General features: G+C 43.4%; 7 protein-coding genes across 12 annotated transcripts; 4 read left to right on the plus strand and 3 right to left on the minus strand.

The window, feature by feature from the left end:
* The first annotated feature begins 35 nt into the window (after positions 1-35).
* LOC105566548 (SOSS complex subunit C homolog) lies at positions 36-791 on the plus strand. Its single transcript, XM_012020630.1, has 3 exons — positions 36-345; positions 417-541; positions 625-791. Exons 1-3 carry the CDS (start codon positions 318-320, stop codon positions 778-780), a joined length of 309 nt encoding a protein of 102 aa, XP_011876020.1. The 5' UTR covers positions 36-317; the 3' UTR covers positions 781-791.
* A 3-nt stretch (positions 792-794) lies between these two features.
* On the plus strand, positions 795-1877 carry LOC105566550 (methyltransferase-like protein 5). The gene is made up of 3 exons (XM_012020632.1): positions 795-1095; positions 1312-1497; positions 1573-1877. The coding sequence occupies exons 1-3, from the start codon at positions 942-944 to the stop codon at positions 1866-1868; spliced, it is 636 nt and encodes a 211-aa protein (XP_011876022.1). The 5' UTR covers positions 795-941; the 3' UTR covers positions 1869-1877.
* A 2-nt stretch (positions 1878-1879) lies between these two features.
* LOC105566549 (putative aldehyde dehydrogenase family 7 member A1 homolog) lies at positions 1880-4299 on the minus strand. The gene is made up of 9 exons (XM_012020631.1): positions 4097-4299; positions 3738-3954; positions 3423-3610; positions 3151-3350; positions 2959-3074; positions 2771-2899; positions 2605-2714; positions 2223-2483; positions 1880-2112 (listed from the first exon to the last, which is right to left on the minus strand). The coding sequence occupies exons 1-9, from the start codon at positions 4253-4255 to the stop codon at positions 1900-1902; spliced, it is 1593 nt and encodes a 530-aa protein (XP_011876021.1). The 5' UTR covers positions 4256-4299; the 3' UTR covers positions 1880-1899.
* A 275-nt stretch (positions 4300-4574) lies between these two features.
* Positions 4575-9592, minus strand: LOC105566555 (exportin-6-B). The gene is made up of 16 exons (XM_012020639.1): positions 9435-9592; positions 9092-9295; positions 8822-9013; positions 8554-8713; positions 8228-8484; positions 7990-8156; positions 7613-7919; positions 7426-7518; positions 7177-7345; positions 6973-7111; positions 6511-6869; positions 6083-6410; positions 5602-5799; positions 5252-5530; positions 5003-5168; positions 4575-4914 (listed from the first exon to the last, which is right to left on the minus strand). Exons 1-16 carry the CDS (start codon positions 9435-9437, stop codon positions 4837-4839), a joined length of 3099 nt encoding a protein of 1032 aa, XP_011876029.1. The 5' UTR covers positions 9438-9592; the 3' UTR covers positions 4575-4836.
* A 122-nt stretch (positions 9593-9714) lies between these two features.
* LOC105566552 (aminopeptidase N-like) lies at positions 9715-15897 on the plus strand. 5 transcript variants are annotated; one of them, XM_012020634.1, is made up of 13 exons: positions 9715-9924; positions 10000-10101; positions 10254-10765; positions 11191-11637; positions 11842-12025; positions 12258-12417; positions 12602-12683; positions 12946-13328; positions 13745-14019; positions 14319-14506; positions 14767-15066; positions 15177-15246; positions 15431-15897. In XM_012020634.1, exons 2-13 carry the CDS (start codon positions 10099-10101, stop codon positions 15572-15574), a joined length of 2748 nt encoding a protein of 915 aa, XP_011876024.1. In that variant the 5' UTR covers positions 9715-9924; positions 10000-10098; the 3' UTR covers positions 15575-15897. The 5 variants fall into 5 exon arrangements, with proteins under 5 accessions (XP_011876024.1, XP_011876025.1, XP_011876026.1 ...); XM_012020635.1 differs by having other exon boundaries at positions 14003-14019; XM_012020636.1 differs by lacking the exon at positions 14767-15066.
* Positions 15898-15969: 72 nt separating this feature from the next.
* LOC105566551 (notchless protein homolog 1) lies at positions 15970-17928 on the minus strand. The gene is made up of 6 exons (XM_012020633.1): positions 17466-17928; positions 17152-17391; positions 16814-17067; positions 16513-16750; positions 16219-16440; positions 15970-16152 (listed from the first exon to the last, which is right to left on the minus strand). The coding sequence occupies exons 1-6, from the start codon at positions 17815-17817 to the stop codon at positions 16013-16015; spliced, it is 1446 nt and encodes a 481-aa protein (XP_011876023.1). The 5' UTR covers positions 17818-17928; the 3' UTR covers positions 15970-16012.
* A 117-nt stretch (positions 17929-18045) lies between these two features.
* On the plus strand, positions 18046-20091 carry LOC105566556 (nitrogen permease regulator 2-like protein). Of its 2 annotated transcripts, none has more exons than XM_012020640.1 (8): positions 18046-18235; positions 18301-18392; positions 18466-18622; positions 18711-18828; positions 18898-19132; positions 19205-19335; positions 19412-19581; positions 19654-20091. In XM_012020640.1, the coding sequence occupies exons 1-8, from the start codon at positions 18125-18127 to the stop codon at positions 19828-19830; spliced, it is 1191 nt and encodes a 396-aa protein (XP_011876030.1). In that variant the 5' UTR covers positions 18046-18124; the 3' UTR covers positions 19831-20091. The 2 variants fall into 2 exon arrangements, with proteins under 2 accessions (XP_011876030.1, XP_011876032.1); XM_012020642.1 differs by having other exon boundaries at positions 19247-19335.
* The last annotated feature ends 32 nt before the right edge of the window (positions 20092-20123 follow it).

The following is a 20123-nucleotide window of genomic DNA, read 5'->3' on the forward strand; positions in this document are numbered from 1 at the left end:
TTAGTACTGTGTTTGAATCTCGCGCAACATTTGTAGGAAAAATTTTATTGGCTGCTCCGTAGTACCAGCCGCCATTATGCGCAATGGTTCACCTTTCTTATTACATCATGGTCTATGGCCGTGTTGGCTCCCTCTGGAGTCAGGAGCTATTAACAGAATAATATCATCATGGTCTCCAGTCTTCTTGGTGATAGGTCTATGGCCAGGATCTATGCTTACGTTACTCAGGAAGGTTAAGTTTGATAAATAACAACATAACCTGTACACGCACGTCGCGCTGTCGATTTGCATATTTTTGAATTATTTGTGTGAATTTGATGGCTTTTTCACAATCGAACTCAAGAGGTAATTCTAATGAGAGCGTAATGTCTCCTTCGCACATTTTTCGAATTTTGAATATTCCACCTCTCTTGTAGAATTGCAGAACAGAAAGATCTTGGAGGAGCTGCAGCTGAAGAAGCAGATGCTTCTGAAGCAAGGAGTCGCGCCGTCCTTAAACACATCGTTGGGTGTCTCGTCGACCGGCTCTGCGTCAAATATAGTGAGTGTACTTTGCGCGGATGATAACCAAGGGAATATTCTTTTCTATTACTCTGTTATATTGATACATATCCTTCACAACAGGCCGCAACGCAATCAAATGATGGCGTAGCGATGAGTGCGTCCCAAAGAGCGGCACTGCATAATGCGCACGCGGCTTCGTTCGGTTACTTCGTTACGCAAGACTCTTCCTTTGGTAATCTGATATTACCGGTTCTCCCTCGATTTGACAATAAATGAGCCCACCTCTCCCAAACGTACAGGCGTGTGCAAACAATTAAATGTTACTAAAGACTATATGCCGGTGACGTTCACGAGACACTTATTCGTCAAGGAACTGAATAGTCGTTTTACAATAAACATCTGTTGTAACAAGATTTTATAGAGATAATAGGCATATAATGACTGGGCTCCGACTTAGCCAATTGGAGGCGTATCTGCAGCAACTGGATGTGTTCGAAAAGCCGAAGGTCTCGCTTGAGCAGTATGCCACCAGTGCGCATATCGCCTCGCATTTGTTGTACACCGCACAGTCACAATTTGATGACTTAAAAGGTAAAAGTCAGTTCAAATCGAACTTCAGTAACGTTCGGATCTGCGCTTATTTTTATCTTTTCACTATCTCACGGATGACAATGACTTATTAGTCTATGTATTTTTCCTTGTTTTCTTATTTGTTACTTGAAAAGGACCTGAAGTAAGGTCGAAACATTGTAACGAATCTAATAAAAGTTGCCAGTTGGGTTGACAATAAGTTCTCTGTTTTAAAAGGTAAAAGCGTAGCGGATCTAGGCTCCGGATGTGGCACGTTGTCGTTGGGTGCCAAGATGCTCGGTGCCGAATACGTGGTTGGGTTCGAGATAGACCCCGACGCAATCGACATACAGTACAGAAATTGCAGCGATATAGAGCTCTTTGTCGAAGTTGTGCAGTGCGACGTACTGCGATATTTACCAGGTATTATCCGTCCGTGTACAAATATCTCATGCTATTTATTACAGATACAAATACGTGGCGTATTTCACGTTACAGGAAGGTTTGATAAGTACTTCGATACTGTTATAATGAATCCACCTTTCGGCACCAAGAACAACGCCGGCATCGACATGAGATTTCTGGAAACTGCAATCAAGCTTTCGTCCAACGCGGTTTACTCGCTGCACAAGAGCAGCACGCGGGATTACGTTCTATCGAGGGCGGCGCAGCTCGGCGCGCAAGGGACGGTGATAGCCGAGCTCAGATACGACCTGCCGAAAGCTTACAGATTCCACAAGAGAGCGTCCGTCGACATTCAAGTGGATTTTATACGATTTGAATTAAAGCGCTGATGCACTGTCGAGAAGCACGCCCGTTGAACATTTATTCGAACTTGATGCCCTGTGCCAGAGGTAGCTCGTTTCCGTAATTGATGGTGATGGTGGCGCGCCGCATGTAATGCTTCCATGCGTCGCTTCCGCTCTCGCGGCCTCCGCCCGTGGCCTTCTCGCCGCCAAACGCGCCGCCTATCTCGGCGCCACTGGTGCCGATGTTGACGTTGACTATACCGCAGTCGGACCCGTGAGGGCCGATCCACTGCGTGAGAAAGTGGAATTCGATTTAGTTAACCCGAGTGTACGCGATTGTGCGCTTGTAAATTCGCTTATACGCAATATGACAACGTACTGGCTGCCATAGACACTTACGTGAAATACATTTCCAATACTTTTAGTAAAGAGACTACTGCTTAGTCCCTGCTCCACGCTGTTGTTAAGATCGATAGCCTCCTCCAGGGAGTTTGCCTCCAGGATGTACACGATCGGAGCGAAGGTTTCCTGTTGCACCACCTCGGCGCTAGCTCGTAAACCCGAGATGATCGTTGGCTCGACGTAAAAACCGGCTCGCTGTATTTGCTTTCCACCGAATTCTATTGTGCCGCCGGCTTCCACGGCTTTCTGAATCGCCACCTGCGGCGAAGTGTCGGATTAATCGAAGAGTTCCTTCACTCATACGTGTTGAGAGAAGCGGATGTGAATTTTCGCTCGATACACCTTGCTCGGAAGATAATTTTTGTATCAACGCACACACCTTGTACGCGTCAACTGCTGATTGATTGTGCAACGGTCCATACAGCACATTGTCTTCCAACGGGTCTCCGACTCGCTCCAATATGCTCTTGTACGCCGTCTTCAATCTCCCTAAAAATTTGTACGTAACAAGCGACGACTAAGCGCGTTCTTCCATTTATATTTACCTAGAAATTCGTCCTTTATCTTCTTGTGCAATATTAATCTCCTGGTAGTGGTACATCTTTGTCCAGCCGTTCCGACGCACGAGAAGACCGCCGCTCTCACTGCCATTTCCAAATCGGCGTCCTGTGCGACTATCGACAAAAGAGAAACAGTTACAAATGTGTCATCTACGCTACTTTTAAGGACGTACCGATAAGTGCGTTGTTACCACCAAGCTCCAGCAGCGATCTTCCAAATCTTTGCTGAATCTTGAGGGCTACTTGTCTCCCCACGTTCGTGCTTCCGGTGAACGAAATTAGAGGTACCCTAGCGACAATCGTTACCGACCTGTTAAATACGACGTGCGGCACAACAAACGCGGTAAATTTAGATCAGAACTGACCGCTTGTCGTTCACCAGAGTCTCTCCGACGTCCGGTCCACCCGTGATCAAGGATGCGACGGAACCCGGGATACCGTTGCGCTCCAAGACACTCGCGATTATCTTGGTGGTTGCGATGGCTATCAAGGGTGTGCTCGATGCCTCCTTCCAGACGACGGTGTTACCGCAGACCATAGCGATAGCGCTGTTCCATCCGTATACCTGACAAGACGAATCAGTAAATTGAGCTGTAAAAGCGGGGCGATCACGAAAGTCTCCAGGAATTATATTCACCGCTATGGGAAAATTGAACGCGGAGATGACGCCGACTACACCCAGGGGATTCCACTTCTCCAGCAGCGCGTGGTTCTTTCTCTCCGACGGGAATAGGCTGCCGGGTAACGTCCGCGACAGCCCGACCGCGTAGTCGCATATATCGATGAATTCCTGAACCTCGCCTATGCCCTCCGGTAATATCTTTCCTACGGCACGATGCACTCTGCGTTAATTATATATGACGGACGTACGTACCGTAGTCATTCCGATATGCTGCAATAGTAAGCTTTCACAGCGATGATCTTAACGCTCACAGAGGTGATGACAAGTTACCCATTTCCAAGGACACCAGGCGTCCCAACGGCTCCAAATTTCTCCTGAGCTCGTCCCCGATTTGCCGCACGATGTCCCCCCTGACCGGCATCGGGATAGATGCCCATTGCGGCCACGCTTTGCGTGCCTCTGTTACAGCATTGCTAGCCTCCTGCGGCGTGGACTCGCGGACTTTCGCTATCACTTTGCCGGTCGCCGGCGATATCGATTCTACCAACTGTGTTTAACACGAAACATACGATTAATATAGTTTTACTGTGTTATAACGTGATTTGCTTAAGACATTATGGAAGATGCCTGCTTTCATAATGTGTACCAGCTCATTATCTACTTTGATAAGACTTTGAGATTGGCGTTACCTTGCCAGATCCACCCCACCTGCCGTCGTAGAGGCCGGGATTTTCGACATTGATGCCCAATTGCTTTAAAAAGCCATATTTTGGATCGGTCACCAAGTGCCTCGACATTTGAAATTGGGAAATGTAGTAACCACTTTTCTTCAACAATAAACGTGACATTATCAACCGCCTGTTATTGACTAACCGAGCCGCCGAGCGCAAACTTAATAAATAGCTCGGGTTATCAGACTGACACTGTTTGTCGGGAGAAAAAGTGGGAGAGGAGAAAGGCGATAAGGATACAAAGATATCCTACAATTTGTACCGTATCTGAACACGACACTAATGACAAATAAGAAATCGTGCACTATTAGGAACCTGCTTGAATCTTTGTAATAAGATTATCTTTTTCTAGCCGTTACTACTTTCGTCCGTTTTACTGGAGACTAATGCTTTTGTAGAACTCAGAGCTCTCTATCGATAAAAACGTACGCGGTTATAGATATATAAAAAGACGCGTTTTATTCGCAATAATAACATTTACAACATCACAAGAGGATGGTGCGGCAGTGGTATACACAGAATGGTAAATGTTTACAAAAGGTTTGTCTTTTTTCGTTACGGTTAATGTCTCTTGTATTTGTATTTAGAGGCACTCGTATGAGAGATTCGATGGAAATGTTAATTTCATTTAAATGCCACTGTAGACGTCTTATGGAATAATTTCGTCGTGAATCCCCTGTCAAGTGACAACACGTGCGTCAACCCGGTCTACACAGCTGGTAACATCTTAAATCTGAAATGAGTTGGAGCACTGATCTGGTCAAAGTTGGCTGATCCTAAAAATGATGTCATAAATTATTTTTACGATTCCACCGTGTACTATGGATGCGTTTTATGTCGATTGGACTGCCTAGGGCAACATACCGTGGATTTATCAAAGTTTTCTAGCAAGGTCGCTCTCTGCATATCGTCCACGCCCTCACAAGTTGCCAAGAATGTTGGCAAAAAGTGGCCAAAAAACCACTCTATGTTAACAGATGCTAAACTATAAACAGCCGCAGCTATCTCGTCTGCCAACAAGTTGTGGGATCTGTATAAATTAAATGAGACAAAGTGAACACATTATTATTGACATAATATTACGGTATCGATAAAAGTAATACCGTTACTCACTGTTGAAATAAAACTGTGAACAGCGCCATTAGAAATCTCTCAAGAAGATAAACCTTGAATACGGCTCGCTGATAAAGTCGCCATCTGATATTTAATTGTTCGAGGCTCTGCAAGCTCTGTCGGAATATATTGACGTCTGATTGAAGTAGAGCTTGGCCAAAAGCCTCCAAGATTGCCACCAATTCTTCTTTGTGCTCGACAGGTTCGTCTTCTTCGGGATGTCCAAGAGTCCGCAATATCGATGTATTGTAGAAATACTGCCACCGATGCATAAGAATACTAAAAAGTAATGCGAAGATTATAATGCTTGTATAAAAACGTGTGCGCTACCGATATATTACTGTGAATACCTGTGAAAGAGCTTCAGTAAAACTAACGTCGTGTCCGGGTGAGCGCTTAGGTTGCTTCCGATGGCAGGCCATACCTGGCCCAAACACAGATTCGTTACCGAGGGAACAAATGCTTTGAATGCACTACTGGGTGCTGATACAACAAGTATCAAAATTTCCAGCAACTGATCCAACGCCGGACCAGCAGAAATATTTTCCCTGTAAAAGAATTGACATTTTAATACCGTAAGATTTTAATCTTTAAAACACAATGATTTTTGTCATTTTTAAAAGCAACATTTATACAAATTTTTTAGTTATTTTGCTAACGAAAATTTTTATTTTCACTCTCCAGAAAAATTGAACAAGTGCAAATCCACAAAAAATATTATTCGGTAAAACAAAGAAAATATGGAACGTAGTTTTGCAAACTTAGAGACTAATATTACATCTTGGGAATTAAATGGCTCTGCCATATCGCATCATAATACTTTGTACAAACCTGGTATAAAGTTGCAGCATGCCTTGAACTGCGTTTTGCATAAATTCAGGACCTAGCTGTTGTTGTAATACTGAAAATGCAGAATGTAGAAAGCTAAGTAACAATTCGCATATACTCTGGCACCTTATCACACAAGACAATAATTCTAACGTCCTGTTTATGATCGACTCTAGACACGAATGCAACATCTTCTTTATAGTCGTCGATGATGACGCGCAATCTTCCAGCAACTGAGTCAGTGGCATTATCGTAATCGAAATTGTCGACTCTGAAGGCACTGGTTGTCCTTGCACACCCAGAGGCGCTGACAGAGCTAATATCATAGTACCTAGGCATAAAACGTTTTTAATTTTTATGTACACGTATTCTCGTTCAAGAATAGAGTAACTAACTAGACAACTGTAGAGGTTTACGAAGTAATGGCTTACCCAACAACCTTTGCCTCGTCGCTGCGTCACCAGGTGGTAATATAATCCCGTTTATCAATGCCCTACGTAGAACTTTAATCGTGTCCGATTTCAAATACGGATACGTGCCCATGGAAATTAGATTCCTGAAGGTCGGTTGGTCCCACAAGATAGGCTTTAAAATGGCGGCGATACTTTGGAAAAGATGAATGGCAGAGTGGATGAGATTCGAAGGAGGCGGATGATCGCAGGACGCGGTGTACGTCGTTGCCCAAATACACGAGTCGATGCAACGCTGACAGAGTGTCTCCTTAATCTTCTCCGGTCTTCTGGCTATCCAATGACACCACGCTTGAAGAGAAGCCAAAAGCTGTGAATGTCTAATAGCGCAAATCAATATATAACAAGAACCTACATGTCGCGGCATATCATTGATCGCTTTTACATGCTTAAACACATGGTACATAACGGCCAGGGACTTACACTTCTATGAGATCTATCACGATAGCGGCTGGTTGAATCGCTGCTTTGTACAGCTGATTATCTCTCGCAAACATACACGCCTCCAGAGTCTGCGACACAACTTCTTCGGCTACGCCCTGGTCAACGTTTGTTTGATCACCTATTGACACAGATAATGATACCTTCTGCGCAATCGAAAACTGATAAAATCGCTCGATTGCTTACCGATGAAGAGGGAATATAGCCTGGTTAAAGCTTGCGTAGTCGATGCTAGATCTCTCAGATGTGCATGCACATTCGATGCCTCTGCATCGTTTAACAAAATAACACGCCCATTGGCGACTGCCGCGCCTAATTCGCCAAAAATTATTAATCCTTCCCTCCACGAACGGTACTGGAAAAAAAAATTACAATCCAACATCGCGAACGAATTCTCGTGATGACGTTAGGACGATTCTGCCAATTAGAAATTACCAGTAGCGTAAATATCGGGATGGGCGAAATGTCAGCGATCTTTGCCAAACATTCTATGTTGCATCTTAAAAAATGCTGCCACTCCGTTTCTTCCTGAAAAGAGAGATTTACGCGATATTATTGCATATGGTGACTACTGATCTTAGGTAAGACCTTGATATTAACAAGAGCTCACGAGTAAGCTTACATTCTCGTCCAAACTCTCCGTGTCGAGGTCTCTCAATACCCGAGCGTTCAGTTTGAAACTCATCTTTTGTAAGATCCGTTCGGCGAGGGCCAGGGCGACGTCGGAGTATCGCGACTGGGTGCTCTCCAGAAGAGTGGTCCAAACGTCCAGACAACGCAGATATCCGTTCACAGTAGAAGCTTGCTGGAATGTATGATGGCACAGCACTTCCAGTAACGTATTCACTGGAAACTTTGAGCTCGACTCCATCCTTTTCATGTGATTCGTTATAAACAATTGCAGGAACTCCGTCATTTTTTCCATATAGCTGAAAGAACGCATTTTACCTGGCGAGATGGGAAAGCGTTACAAATTTCTTGACAAAAAACGACTCGTACCTCTCCTCCACCGAGTCCAGACGCTCCACCAGCTGAAATAAGCCAACGCCATTCTGAAATATCTCCAGCAACAACGTGTCGGTCGCGTCGGGCGAGCAGAGCGGTCTGTACAAAAGCTCGTTGATCGTGGTCAGTGCTTGAACGGCCGTCTCGATCTGCTTGCCATTCTGCGGAAACAAATATGTACACTCGGTCTCATCCGCTACCGCGCGTTCCGCCGCCAAGAGCGAAGCCCTACCATCGCGTCGTGATATTTGGCACATGAGAAAATGGCATCTAACAAGTTAGTCGAGATGTTGCTCGACACGTCTATCCAGCTGAACAGGTGCGCCAGAACGTCGAGAGTAGCTGTGCAAACTTCACTAGTGCCCGTCGCCAGTCCCTCGACGTCCAGTACTGCTCGCGCGGGTGCGAGACTCTGTCCACTGGTGGGCGACGGAGGTGGCGTCACGGTCCCAGAGCGGCTTTGCAATTTCGTGGTTTCTTTCAGAAGCACTTTCGGGGGCAACAGAGTGGATCGCACGATTACTCGCAAGGCGCAAGTTTAACAACCAAAATACGTACCTGCAAGCGTATTCAGAGTCCGAGGCACTTGGGCGCTCAGCAGCTTGAACAGCTCGTTTTTCCTGAGCATCGGCAGATCCTCTCGCGGCGTGGCCAGCTCCTCCGAGGCTGTTCTCAAGTATACAAGTCCCAGCAGTCTCGTGTGCTTGTGGTCCAACAGCTGTTTCGCAGAAACCAGAGAGTATTGTACAGTGAAACCGCGTATAATCCATGTTACAATTCACACGCGCGCGCCCGACGTGCGGGAGAACATTCTCGGTTCGCGAACCTGCAAGATGTTGGAGTAAAAGTCCGGATAGAAGTGCGGCCAGTCGTGTCTCGCTATGTCCACCACCAGTTTCACCACTTTGTTCCTGACAAAGGACGCGACGTCCCTCTCCAGCGACAGTGTGTACAAGGTGGACCTCGTGAGAGCCCTGTCCTCCCACGGGAGGATGGGCCACCGCCTGCTGATGGTCGTCTAGCGGGACAAAATCAGAACTGAGGCGCGCCGCCCGAAGAGGGGAAACTTACGTGCCGAGTCGGTCCGCGCGTTTACCTCCAGGGTGGACAGGGCGAACATGCTGACGTAGTGGTTGCTCGTGGAGGACAGGAAGTGCAGGCAGGGCTTCCAGGAATCGATCTGCCCGGCGAACTCCTGGAAGCTGCGCTCGATCGTGCGCTTCCGCTCGTTGGTCGTCTCCGGGCAGAAGAACTCCGTCATCAGCTGCTCCAGATTCTGCAGCGCGACCGCATCGTCGTCCTGGAAGCGCGACGCTTCACGTAAATCTTTATCGCGGCGCCGCGCGCCGTGCGGCCCCGATAAAACGGGACGCAGGCGTGCCGTTTTCTCTCTTTCTCTCTCCCTGCCGCGGGTAGAAGATCGCCCGTGTAATCCTTACCATGGTCGCCTACTCGGTCGGCGCCGCGATAAAAATGCAGTGTAAATATACAAAACGCGGGAGGTTAGAGCCGTCACTTGTCAGACGTCATTTTCGGCCGCCAGTCCGGGCGTCCGGAGCCCCAGGTTCCTCTGGACGTCGGCTCTGGCTGGCTCGGCTGGCTCGCCTCTGGGCTCTCGCGGCTCGCGGTGCCTCCGGTGTGCGCAGTCGCGTGCGCAGTACGCGCGCACGGGGTGCTATCGGCCAGCGGGGATTCGCGCGACAACAACCGGGATGGATCACCTGATTGGAGCGTCCTTTAAACGGTACGCTTCGACACACCTCGGCGCGCGCGATATTTACATTTACCTTTGTCCATCGGCCAGTTTGCACGATTGGCAAATCCTCTCCCGGCCAGTTCCTTCGCGAAGCCGCTCTCGGGTACAAGCCTCGGCAGCCTCGTATGTTCGCGGCCCGGCGGCTGGTTTTGCAGAAACTTTTGTGGAGTCTTGTACGGCGTATAATTTAACATTATATGCATTTAACGTATAGACGGGCGTTCTCATTGTTTGCGAATTTGTTACAGTGAAAATCCGGGGAGAGACGCGGCCGTGTTTACGTGACGCTGCTGTATTATATCGGATACCAACGTCGTCGTCCGCGGCTTCCAACGACTACCTTTAAAATGGTATGACAACGAACGCGCATATTCCTGATACACGTGGGACGTCGATCGGTTTAACTTCGCGGCGATGATACATTACGGCTAATTGTTACAAAGGAGCCGTTCGCACAACTTGTGGAGACTCAGGAATAATATTATATAACATTTTTCAACAGATATCACGAACGAAGATAGGCATAGATTGCCTGGAATTGTTGTTATACGCCGGCCTGATAATCGCCACAGCCGCGGCCCTTTGTGAAAATTTAGGAAATCGTTCGGTCACGACAATCGCACACGTTTCGCCGGGAAACGTGCTGCCGACGCATTATGACATACAGCTGCGGGTGCCACATCCTGCGAAGCGCAATGTCGACTTTTACGGCAGCTCCGGCATCAGCCTCTACGTACGTTGCGCGACACGAAGCATCGGTTTGCACTCGCTAGGAACGGTAATAGACGAGACGAAGACAGAGCTGATTAAAATTAAGGCTAAAACTCGCTCGTACTATCCGATTTCTCACGTTTACGACGCTGGGAAGCACATCGTAGCCATTACGTTCGGCGAGGAGCTGAAACCCGGTTCTTACAAGTTGCACGTAAAATTTACTGGTGTCGCACCTAAATTGTACGAATATGAATTGGTTCACTTTTACAGACAATCGTACAGAAGTATAGAAAATATTGTGTGAGTACTAGGTAGATATATTATAGATACAAGTACTAGATAAATATTATAGATACAATAATATTGTCCGGTACGTGGCGCGTTGCCACGTAGTGAAAACTGCTGTTCGAAAGTACTGTTTGCGAGGGAAAGCGGTCTTTATTAATTATCGTATAGAAATCTTGCCCAGACTCGCGTCCGCAATCAGCGAGGGCCAAACCTCCAATCTTTTCTTCTGAAAATCAATACTCTTGTTAAACAAAACAGCAGTCTTCACTATGTTGCAAGAATTGACCCCGAGATTCTAGAAATCACGCACACCTGCATTGTTATATCGCGCTAATAAGTTATTAATTATTACATAACGCAATATAAAGTGAACGGACTAACGCTTGTGCGCCACCAAATGACTGAAAGTTCATGTAAGATATTGTTATAAAATGTAGATTGATAGCCAGGATGCCGTTCATGCCTGTTGCTATATATGAGGACTCTCCATGCTGGGACCAATCGCAGTCGAACACCACCTTCACCGTTGCGGTAATTCATAATTCGAGATACACAGCCCTGTCGTATGATAAGCCAGAGCGAGTAAGTTTCATTAAGGAACGTGACATGATGTGCACGCACTTCCCTGAATCTCCCTCGATGTCCACCTGCGCCGTGGTGGTTGTGGTGCTCGATTTCGTTCATATTTCTAACAGAAAGGAAACCGTCAATTTGTGGTGCCGACCGCATCTAAAAGCACACCTGAAATTTGCGCACGGTGTCGCCCAAAATATCACGCAGCATTTGAAGCAGTACTTGCGACACTTCCATAAGAAGATAGATCACGTCGCGGTGCCGAAGTTTGCGCTCCTAGAATCCGCGTATTGGGGAGTCAACATTTACAAGTAATAATTTATACAGTTTACATACATATATTCAATATGCCGTAATAAATATAGTATATAATAGAATGATGTAAACATAAATAAAAATTAGCATTAGTATACAATGAAGTAATACAATTAATGTAATTAATATTGGAATACATTGGACTGCTTATAATGGAAACATTTGGTAGCACATTGTCAGATTATACATATCACTTTCAGCGAGCAGGACATTGTTTACAATAAGGAAACGCATCCGACGTTTCGCATGATGGATGTGGCCAAGAAAATAGCGACTCAAGTAGCACATCAATGGTTCGGCGTTACAATTAGTCCTATTTGTTGGTCTAATATGTGGCTAAGTCAAGGACTTGCGTCGTTTTTCCACACGTATATCCTCGACAAGGTTACTTCATATTGTTAACGCAACTTCACACACGCGATTAAACGAAGCACTTTACAGTATGATACAAAAGATTAAAATGTATAAAAAATATAAATAACAAATTTATTAAAATCAAAATGATGATTTAATATTATCAAACTTTTGTAAGGTTTGATGTATCAAGATTCAATTCTCCTTCAATATATTACAATTCTTTTACAACTTCAATATAAATAATTATATTTATTTTTAGATATTTGAAAAATGGCGCCAAATGGATTTTCTAGTCGTTAAAGACTTGCAAGAATCTTTTCGTACAGATTCGGTTAATCTGTTGGGTCAATCATGTTCGAAATCATCAGCAGTCCGCAACCCGTACAATTATTATTTTAACCCTGCTATTTACAAGAAAGGTAAGATTAGATAAATGCAATTAAATGGCTGTACGTAGAAAATATCCGAATGTAAGGAAGAGACAAAACGAGATAGAGAAAGCTAGCAGTAACCAAAATTTATATGCGCAACGCGTTTATGTATCGATTTTACTTTAAACTTTATTTCAAAGAGTTAAACTTTTGTATATATGAATCACCGTAGCACCCATTGTATTACGCATCTTGCAACATATAATGACTGATGAAGTATTTCGGGAGGGTATTATCACATATTTACATTATCAGTGAGTAATACATTATAGTATATGTATCATAATTTATATAATAAGTTATTCAGTTATAAATCCATTTGTATGTAGTGTATAAAAAATATTTTCTATAAATTTAACTATTTGTTTTTTAACATTTATTATTAAATTCTAAAGTATCACTTGTATAGATTATTATAATGCATTGCACGGACGTGAATTAAGAGAGTGAATTATATTTTCTTAATACATATTTATAATCTATTGCAATGTTAATAATATCGTTTTACAAATTTAGCACGTTTGCTCCAGTCACATTCGACAATTTATGGAACGTCATGCAACTTGTCCTGAGCAAATCTAACGTTCTTCATAGAAACTTTAAGATAAAAGAAGTGATGGACAGCTGGGTAAACTACAAACAATATCCTTTGGTGACTGTAACTCGAAATTACGAAACTGGTGAGACGATAATATCACAAAAACGGTTTCACTTGCAAAAGAATGAAGAGAATGACGTTACTGAGGATCACAAATGGTGGATACCGGTGACTTTTGCCACGCAAACAAATCCAGATTTTTCCAATACCTTTCCCAATTACTGGCTAAGTCCGCTGGATCAAAATATAAGTCTTCATGTTCACCCGAACGATTGGATCGTAGTTAATTTACAGCAAGTTGGTAGGTATTGACTGATAAATTTTGTTCTTAATAATAAGCGTATTTTTTTATTCTGTATAACTGACATTTTACGTCATTTAGCATCTTTACGTTGGTATTTTTTTTATTAAACTCAAATTTAAAAGGTAAGGTTCGATAAAATATTATATAAAATATTTTGCAATATTATTATTGAATTTAAAAGATTTTAAATATTGTAAAGACAATCAACAATTTTGATATGTAAGTTTTTGTTTACGTAATTCTCCGAGATATTTAATTCAACGGTATAAAATAATCTTATCATTTAGAATGTACATTTTTCATAATATGTGTTATATATCTTTCTTGTTTCGAACGTAAAAGGAAGAAAAATCCCTTGTACATGTGGATTCAAATAACTGATAAAATTGATTATGCAACGTATTATGTGACAGGATACTATCGTGTTAATTATGATTCTACGAATTGGCGAAAAATTACAAATTATCTAAACTGTGAGGAATATACGAAAATACATGTTCTTAATCGTGCTCAAATCATTGATGACGCATATGCCCTTCTGACGGAAAAGCAACTCGACATATTCACATTTTTTAATGTTACGAGCTATCTATCGCGAGAGAGAGATTACATAGCGTGGTATCCAATGTTTCGAATTTTATCATTATTGACGCAGTTCTTTTCATTTCCAGAGAGTAAAGCTTTTAAGGTAGATAACAATAAACTTTATAAAGATATCCTACTTAAGAAAAAAATATTGATTAGATACTATTTTGATTATATAAAATTATTGGTTTCAACGATTGCCGCATTATTTATACAAATAGAAAATTAAAATATCTCGCGAAAAAATAAAGTAATAAAGAAAAATACATATAACTAAAACCTTATGTCTTTTTGCGATTTTCATTTATAGTTCAATTTGAAGAAAATTTAATGACGGAAAGCTTTCGTTTTCATATGAACTTCAAACATTGTATACTTATTTTCTTGTTTCATGATTTCTAGTTACATATGGCGAAAATTTTTACTGGACTTCTCGAGAACGTAGGATACGAAGAAAAACTTGATGAAGATGATCTTATGAAACTTAAAAGACTGGATGCTACAAAGTGGGCATGTATCGTTGGCAATTCGAAATGTAGAAGAATGGCCACTGTTAAATTGGACGAGTATCTTGCAAATCCTGATCGCAAGTAATTATTATAATCAAAATTATTTTTTAGTCATTTTCCTTACATTTTGCGCAATGTCTAATAATTAATTATTTCAAAATGTATTGCTGTTAGTTAAAACTTTCATATTCAAACTTTTACATACATATAAACACGCACTGAGAAAAGATTATTAAAAATTAACACGTTAAAATACTATGGATAGAAAAAATCTTTAAAAGTATTAAAAATAATACTGCGGTTTCTTAATTTTTAAATTGTTTTAAATGGGTATTGTACAGAATTTCTCCGTGGTGGCAGAAATGGGTATATTGTTCTGGCTTGATGGCAGCTAACATAACTACTTGGAACAGAGTAATGGATTTATACTTGCAAAAACCTGACAGAAAATTTTTAGAATATTTAGCGTGCTCTGAAGATCCTGATGTCATTATTAACTATTTAAACATTATTGCTTCGAAGAATTTGATAACGATAGATATAGATCGTGATCTTGCTCTTACTTGTATCCTTAACAGACACGCATCGAATAACTTGGTGCTTGATTATGTATTAGAGAACTTCGAGCAAATGGAATCAAAGTAATGACATATTTTTCTTCCTAAATATATATTGTTTTGTAATTGTGAAATGTGTAGTTATGAAATGTAGGAAATTTATTGTATGTATTAAGGCTATTTCTTTTTTGCAGATTCATTACTGCAAATATAATATTAAGAAATCTTATTTCCAATGTGTATTCTAAAGAACTACTTCATAAGGTAAATTTCATGATTCTACAAATATCATTCTTACTTTTATTACTTTGTACATTCTATTCTTATTATTTTATTATTAAATTTACTTTTGTTTGTGCCACATAGGCTCTTCACTATAGCATTAAAATAAAAAGTATGACTAAATTATTATTTATTAGCAGAGAATAACTGCAAAAATTTGTTTCAGATAAAAGAATTCATGAAATGCAATCTCGGGGAACAATCAAAAATTTCGATTAAAGTGCAACGCCTAATACATGAACGTTTGATCGAACTCAAAGTTATGAAGGCAGATTTCAAGTTCTTGTTTATAAATAAAGATCAAGTGTAATGATTTGAGTAATTGATTATATAAATCTAAAATAAATGCAGGATACAATATACATATTTGTTCACATTTTAGAACTTAATACCGTCTTATCTTTAATATAATATTAATATAATACTGTATTATAAATTTTGTTAACGTTATATTGTGTTTACGTTTCTCGCTTCTTTTTAAGGTCGAATCATACCTTTTTAAGACAGAGAGTTCAGACTAATTCAATTTACTGAAGTATTACGTTAATATATAAAAAATCGATTGTTTAAATTATAAAATTTATATTATGCAAGGCTGTGCTAATCCTTATATAATAATTACGTCAAGTTTTTAATCCAGGCTTAATAATATTGTCAGCTAATAGATAACAATAATTTATTAAAAAAATAAGTGCCAAAAACACATTTAACTTTCTTATAAATTTATTTACTTGCATATTATGTATATTCAATTTTGCCACAGTCGCAAAACTTTGTCTTTCCCACCTGAAGCGACTCGTAGACCATCGGGTGACCAGTCAACCGCGTAAACCTCATCAGCGTGACCCGGTAAGTCCTGGCTTAAGTTTTTAGTTTTCATGCTCCAAACTGTAAAAAGAATCATGTTACTTCCAAGTATTCTAACTAGATAAGTTTTCCCACGCCTGCACGTACCTTTTAAAGTTGAATCCGAGCTGCCGCTGACCAGCAGGCGAGAGTCGGCGCTCCACGCAATGGAATAAACCGCTTGAACGTGACCTCTTAGCGAAGCGATGTACACGCCGGTATTGGATTCCCACAGTTTAATGGACTTGTCGAAGGACGCTGACGCAATCATACGACCGTCCGGCGAGAATTTAACGTCGTTGATGAGTTGCTGGTGGCCGGTCATTCTTGCTGAAAAACACTTTCACGATATACGTTTCTCGCTTGATTGGCCCGATTGTATTTTAAAGCCGTGCAATGTACCGATAGGTTTCTTCTCTTTTTCTGGCTTCCACAGGTACAACGTGAAGTCGTCAGATCCAGACACAAGTCTCTCTTCACCTACAGACTCGTACTGCTTCCTTGCGTATTCCAATGGACCGTCCGTTTGGTTCGCGGTCGCTCCTAGTTGAAAAGGACCGACTCTAAGCACGTAATCGACATTCAAGGCCAAAGTGTTGACCCAATGGCCGTGCCCCTCTAAGGTTCTACACAGTACACCCTGGAATTGACAATCAGTTGGCAGTGTAATTGAATGCTTATTCTAGCCGCCTGCCATACGTACGTCCTCCGCCCTCCACACTTTGATAGTCCTGTCCTGAGAGGCGGAATAAATGAGGCCGCCTCCGCCCCACTTGACGCAGGTGACACTCTTCGTGTGGCCAGACAGAACTCGACAGGTCTGCGCTCTCTTCGTGTCCCAAATCCGCACGTCGCAGTCCTTGGACGAACTCGCCAAGTGCAGGCACTCCGGATTCTTATGATAGGGTTCCCAGCACAGAGACGTCACCCACATTTTGTGTCCTGTCATGGCTTTACCTAGACGACAAACGTGGAAAGAATATATTCTTGCTCGGGCAGAGGGCACAGGACGGACGGCGAGTGTACTTATGAAATCTCTACCTATTTGTTTGCCGGTGCCGGGGTCCCACAAGTGAATCAGCCCGTTTTTACACGCGGATGCCAGCCTGGTGCCACAGGGCGACCAGGAAATGCACAGGACCCAGTGCCTGTGCCCCTCGCACGTGTGATGCGGCGTTTGCGTGAAGATGTCCCACAGTCTGACGGTGGTGTCGCCGGAGCCGCTGGCCAGGTGCCTGCCGTCCGGCGAAAACGCGACGGATATAACGGCCTCCTTGTGACCTGCGGAGGCAGAGAGTGCTTTAACGTACGTTCACACGCGTTTCACCGGATGGCACGCGGAATCGCCGAGAGACCTTCCAAGGACCCGGTGCACCTCGTGACGGCCCTGACTCTGAACACCGCCTGCGGCTGATACACAATCTCGACGACGTCCTCGCTGAGGCTGAAGTCCCCGCCGACGTATCTCTCCAACGTGTCCGTGACCTCGACGTTGTTGACGTAAAACGCCAGGGGCAGCGGCTCCTCCTGCTGCAGCAGGGCGTTGCAGATCGCCTGCAGCTTGTCCACCGTCACGTCGACCGGCAGGTCCAGCAGGCCGCCGGGCAGAACCTCGCCGGTGTCCGATTTGAACCGGGACAGAACCCTCTTGGCCTCGGCGCCCGCCGGAGCGCCGTCGGCCACGTCGTCCAGATTCCTCTTGCTCATCTTGTAGCGTCGCTAAATTAAAAAGAAAGATCTCCGCGTGCACTCGGAAGATCTTTCCAACAACACGCCGCGTGCCGACGAGGTTTACGCACCGCGTGCCGTGCGCGTTCGATCTTTAGTTCGCTGACACACGTGCTCGGGTTTGCTAGATGGCAGCAGCGCGACTTCCCTCTCGCTCGACGTTCAAAAATGTTCAAAAGGTCGAAGCGCCGCAGCAGCCCGCACCGTCGGTCGGTCGTCGGATTCCGTGGCGGGGACTTTCGCGAGCGAGATCTCACGTCCTGGCGACGGGACGAAGCGACACGCGATGGCATCCGTCTCGTTGGAGAGCGCCAGGGACAAGGAACAGGAGGATCCGATTCGATGCATATTCTTCGCCGAGTTTCACCACATAGCGGGGCCGAAAATCACATGTCAGGTTAGGCCGCGCGTCGCGACAGGTCGCGGCTGATTTTCACCGTGCGATCACGTTTTCTTCCGCAGGTGCCCGACAATTACATATCCAAGGACATATTTGACAATGTCAGCGTTTACATCATACCGAAGGCGCAGTTACAAAGAAGTACAATTACAATGTAAGTCGTTAGCGTCCGCGACCGGGGCAAGTTGCCTCGTACGTTTCATCGTAGAATCACCTTCTCTCCCCAGCACGTTGAAGGAGTACAAGATCCTGGGCTTCCCCGTGAAGATCGTCGATAAGAAATACGCTAGGAATGCGTTTTACTTCAACTTGTGCTTCGTCTGCGACGCGGACGCTCGCACTGTCCACTACGAGCCGGTGGTTAGGAAGATGTCGGATTTCTTGGTAAATCTTGCTATCGGCTTTTCTTTACGCTTTTAATATTTCGCACAGCACGTTGCACTTGCGTACTGATCCTCCGTGTGGTCGTCAGATGGCTTTGGAGCTGGAAAATTGCTTTCTATCTGCCTCGGACGACAAGAGCAGACTGGCCGAGATGCTCGCGCAAGCCATGCAGGACTTGAATCTGCACAAAATGTGTATATTGACTGGTGGGTCTCGCATATGTGTGCACTCAAAATGTCCTATTGCGATTACGTTACGCCTGATATTTTTGCCAGAGGGAACAATGACGTCGCACTTGAAAGTTGTGAGATTAGCGCCTGAGCCGAAGCCGGTACTCGATCACCAGGTGCCGATATTTTTGGAAGACAAAGAGTCATTTCAGAACGACCAGTGGGACTTGACTACGCAACAATTATTACCGTACATCGACGGCTTTAATCACGTGGCGCGCATAGCTGCTCTGGCCGACGTGGAGAATAATTTGGTTAAAAGCTGCGTGCAGAATCTTGTGTACGAGACACTTCGCGAAACCGCGCTTTCACGGTCGATTGTATTGTAATGCGCACGTGTCTGTCTTTGCAGATATTACGAGGTCGTAACGTTAATTCCAATATTTCTGTATAGCAACGTCTATGCTGCGACTACGAAATTAAGAAAATTTCCGGACGATGCTAAATTAGTGGAGAGATGTGTAGCGTACGCTTCTACATCAGGTAAAGAGTTTTTTTTCCGAACGTTATTAGTTTACAACAAAATGAGGATTCACAGACGGATTTTTTCTCCTCGCAGCTAGACAGCCGGCGTATTTTAGGGACATATACCGAATGTATACAAGTATGACTTACGGCGTCACTATGAAAGACTTGTGTCAACGTCTTAATCCACAAAACCTACGGATAAATGAGCGAAGGCTGGTACAATTTGGTATGATCGAGGGGCTTATCAGGAGGATATACAATGTAGGTGACTTATGCGTTGCGTCGTACGCCGTGCATTGTGTAGCGGTATATTAATTTAATCTTCTCTTATAGTATCCCGTGCTTCATCCCGAGGCGGTTTCCAGCGAAGAAGCAAAAAACAATCCGGTTTACAAGTATTTCACAGGCGCGTACAACATGGACGAAATATGCTGCAGCACGGGCCAGTCTGTCGCGCAAATTGAAGATATCGTCGAGCGTGATCCGAACGTTCTAATGATACGAAAATAATGTGTCGCAGAGATTGATAAGACTGAAAAAAAAACCTAGACAATTTTTTTTTAACTCTTACACAGCCATGTACAAAAATATATACATGTGTGTATATATATTTTTCTGGGATTATATATGTGCGATAATATTCAAGATTATGTAGTTAATATATACATAGATGTATATTATACACATATACTATATGTTTGTATACTTTTATACATGTACACATACATGTATAAAATCTAGATACATAAATAAAAAAAAAAGTGAAAAAGTTCTAATCAAATGGTAACCTATCAAATGTTAAA

The sequence above is a fragment of the Vollenhovia emeryi genome, unplaced genomic scaffold (assembly GCF_000949405.1).
Source record: "Vollenhovia emeryi isolate VEMERY1.0 unplaced genomic scaffold, V.emery_V1.0 DF939144.1, whole genome shotgun sequence".
Lineage (NCBI taxonomy): Eukaryota > Metazoa > Arthropoda > Insecta > Hymenoptera > Formicidae > Vollenhovia > Vollenhovia emeryi.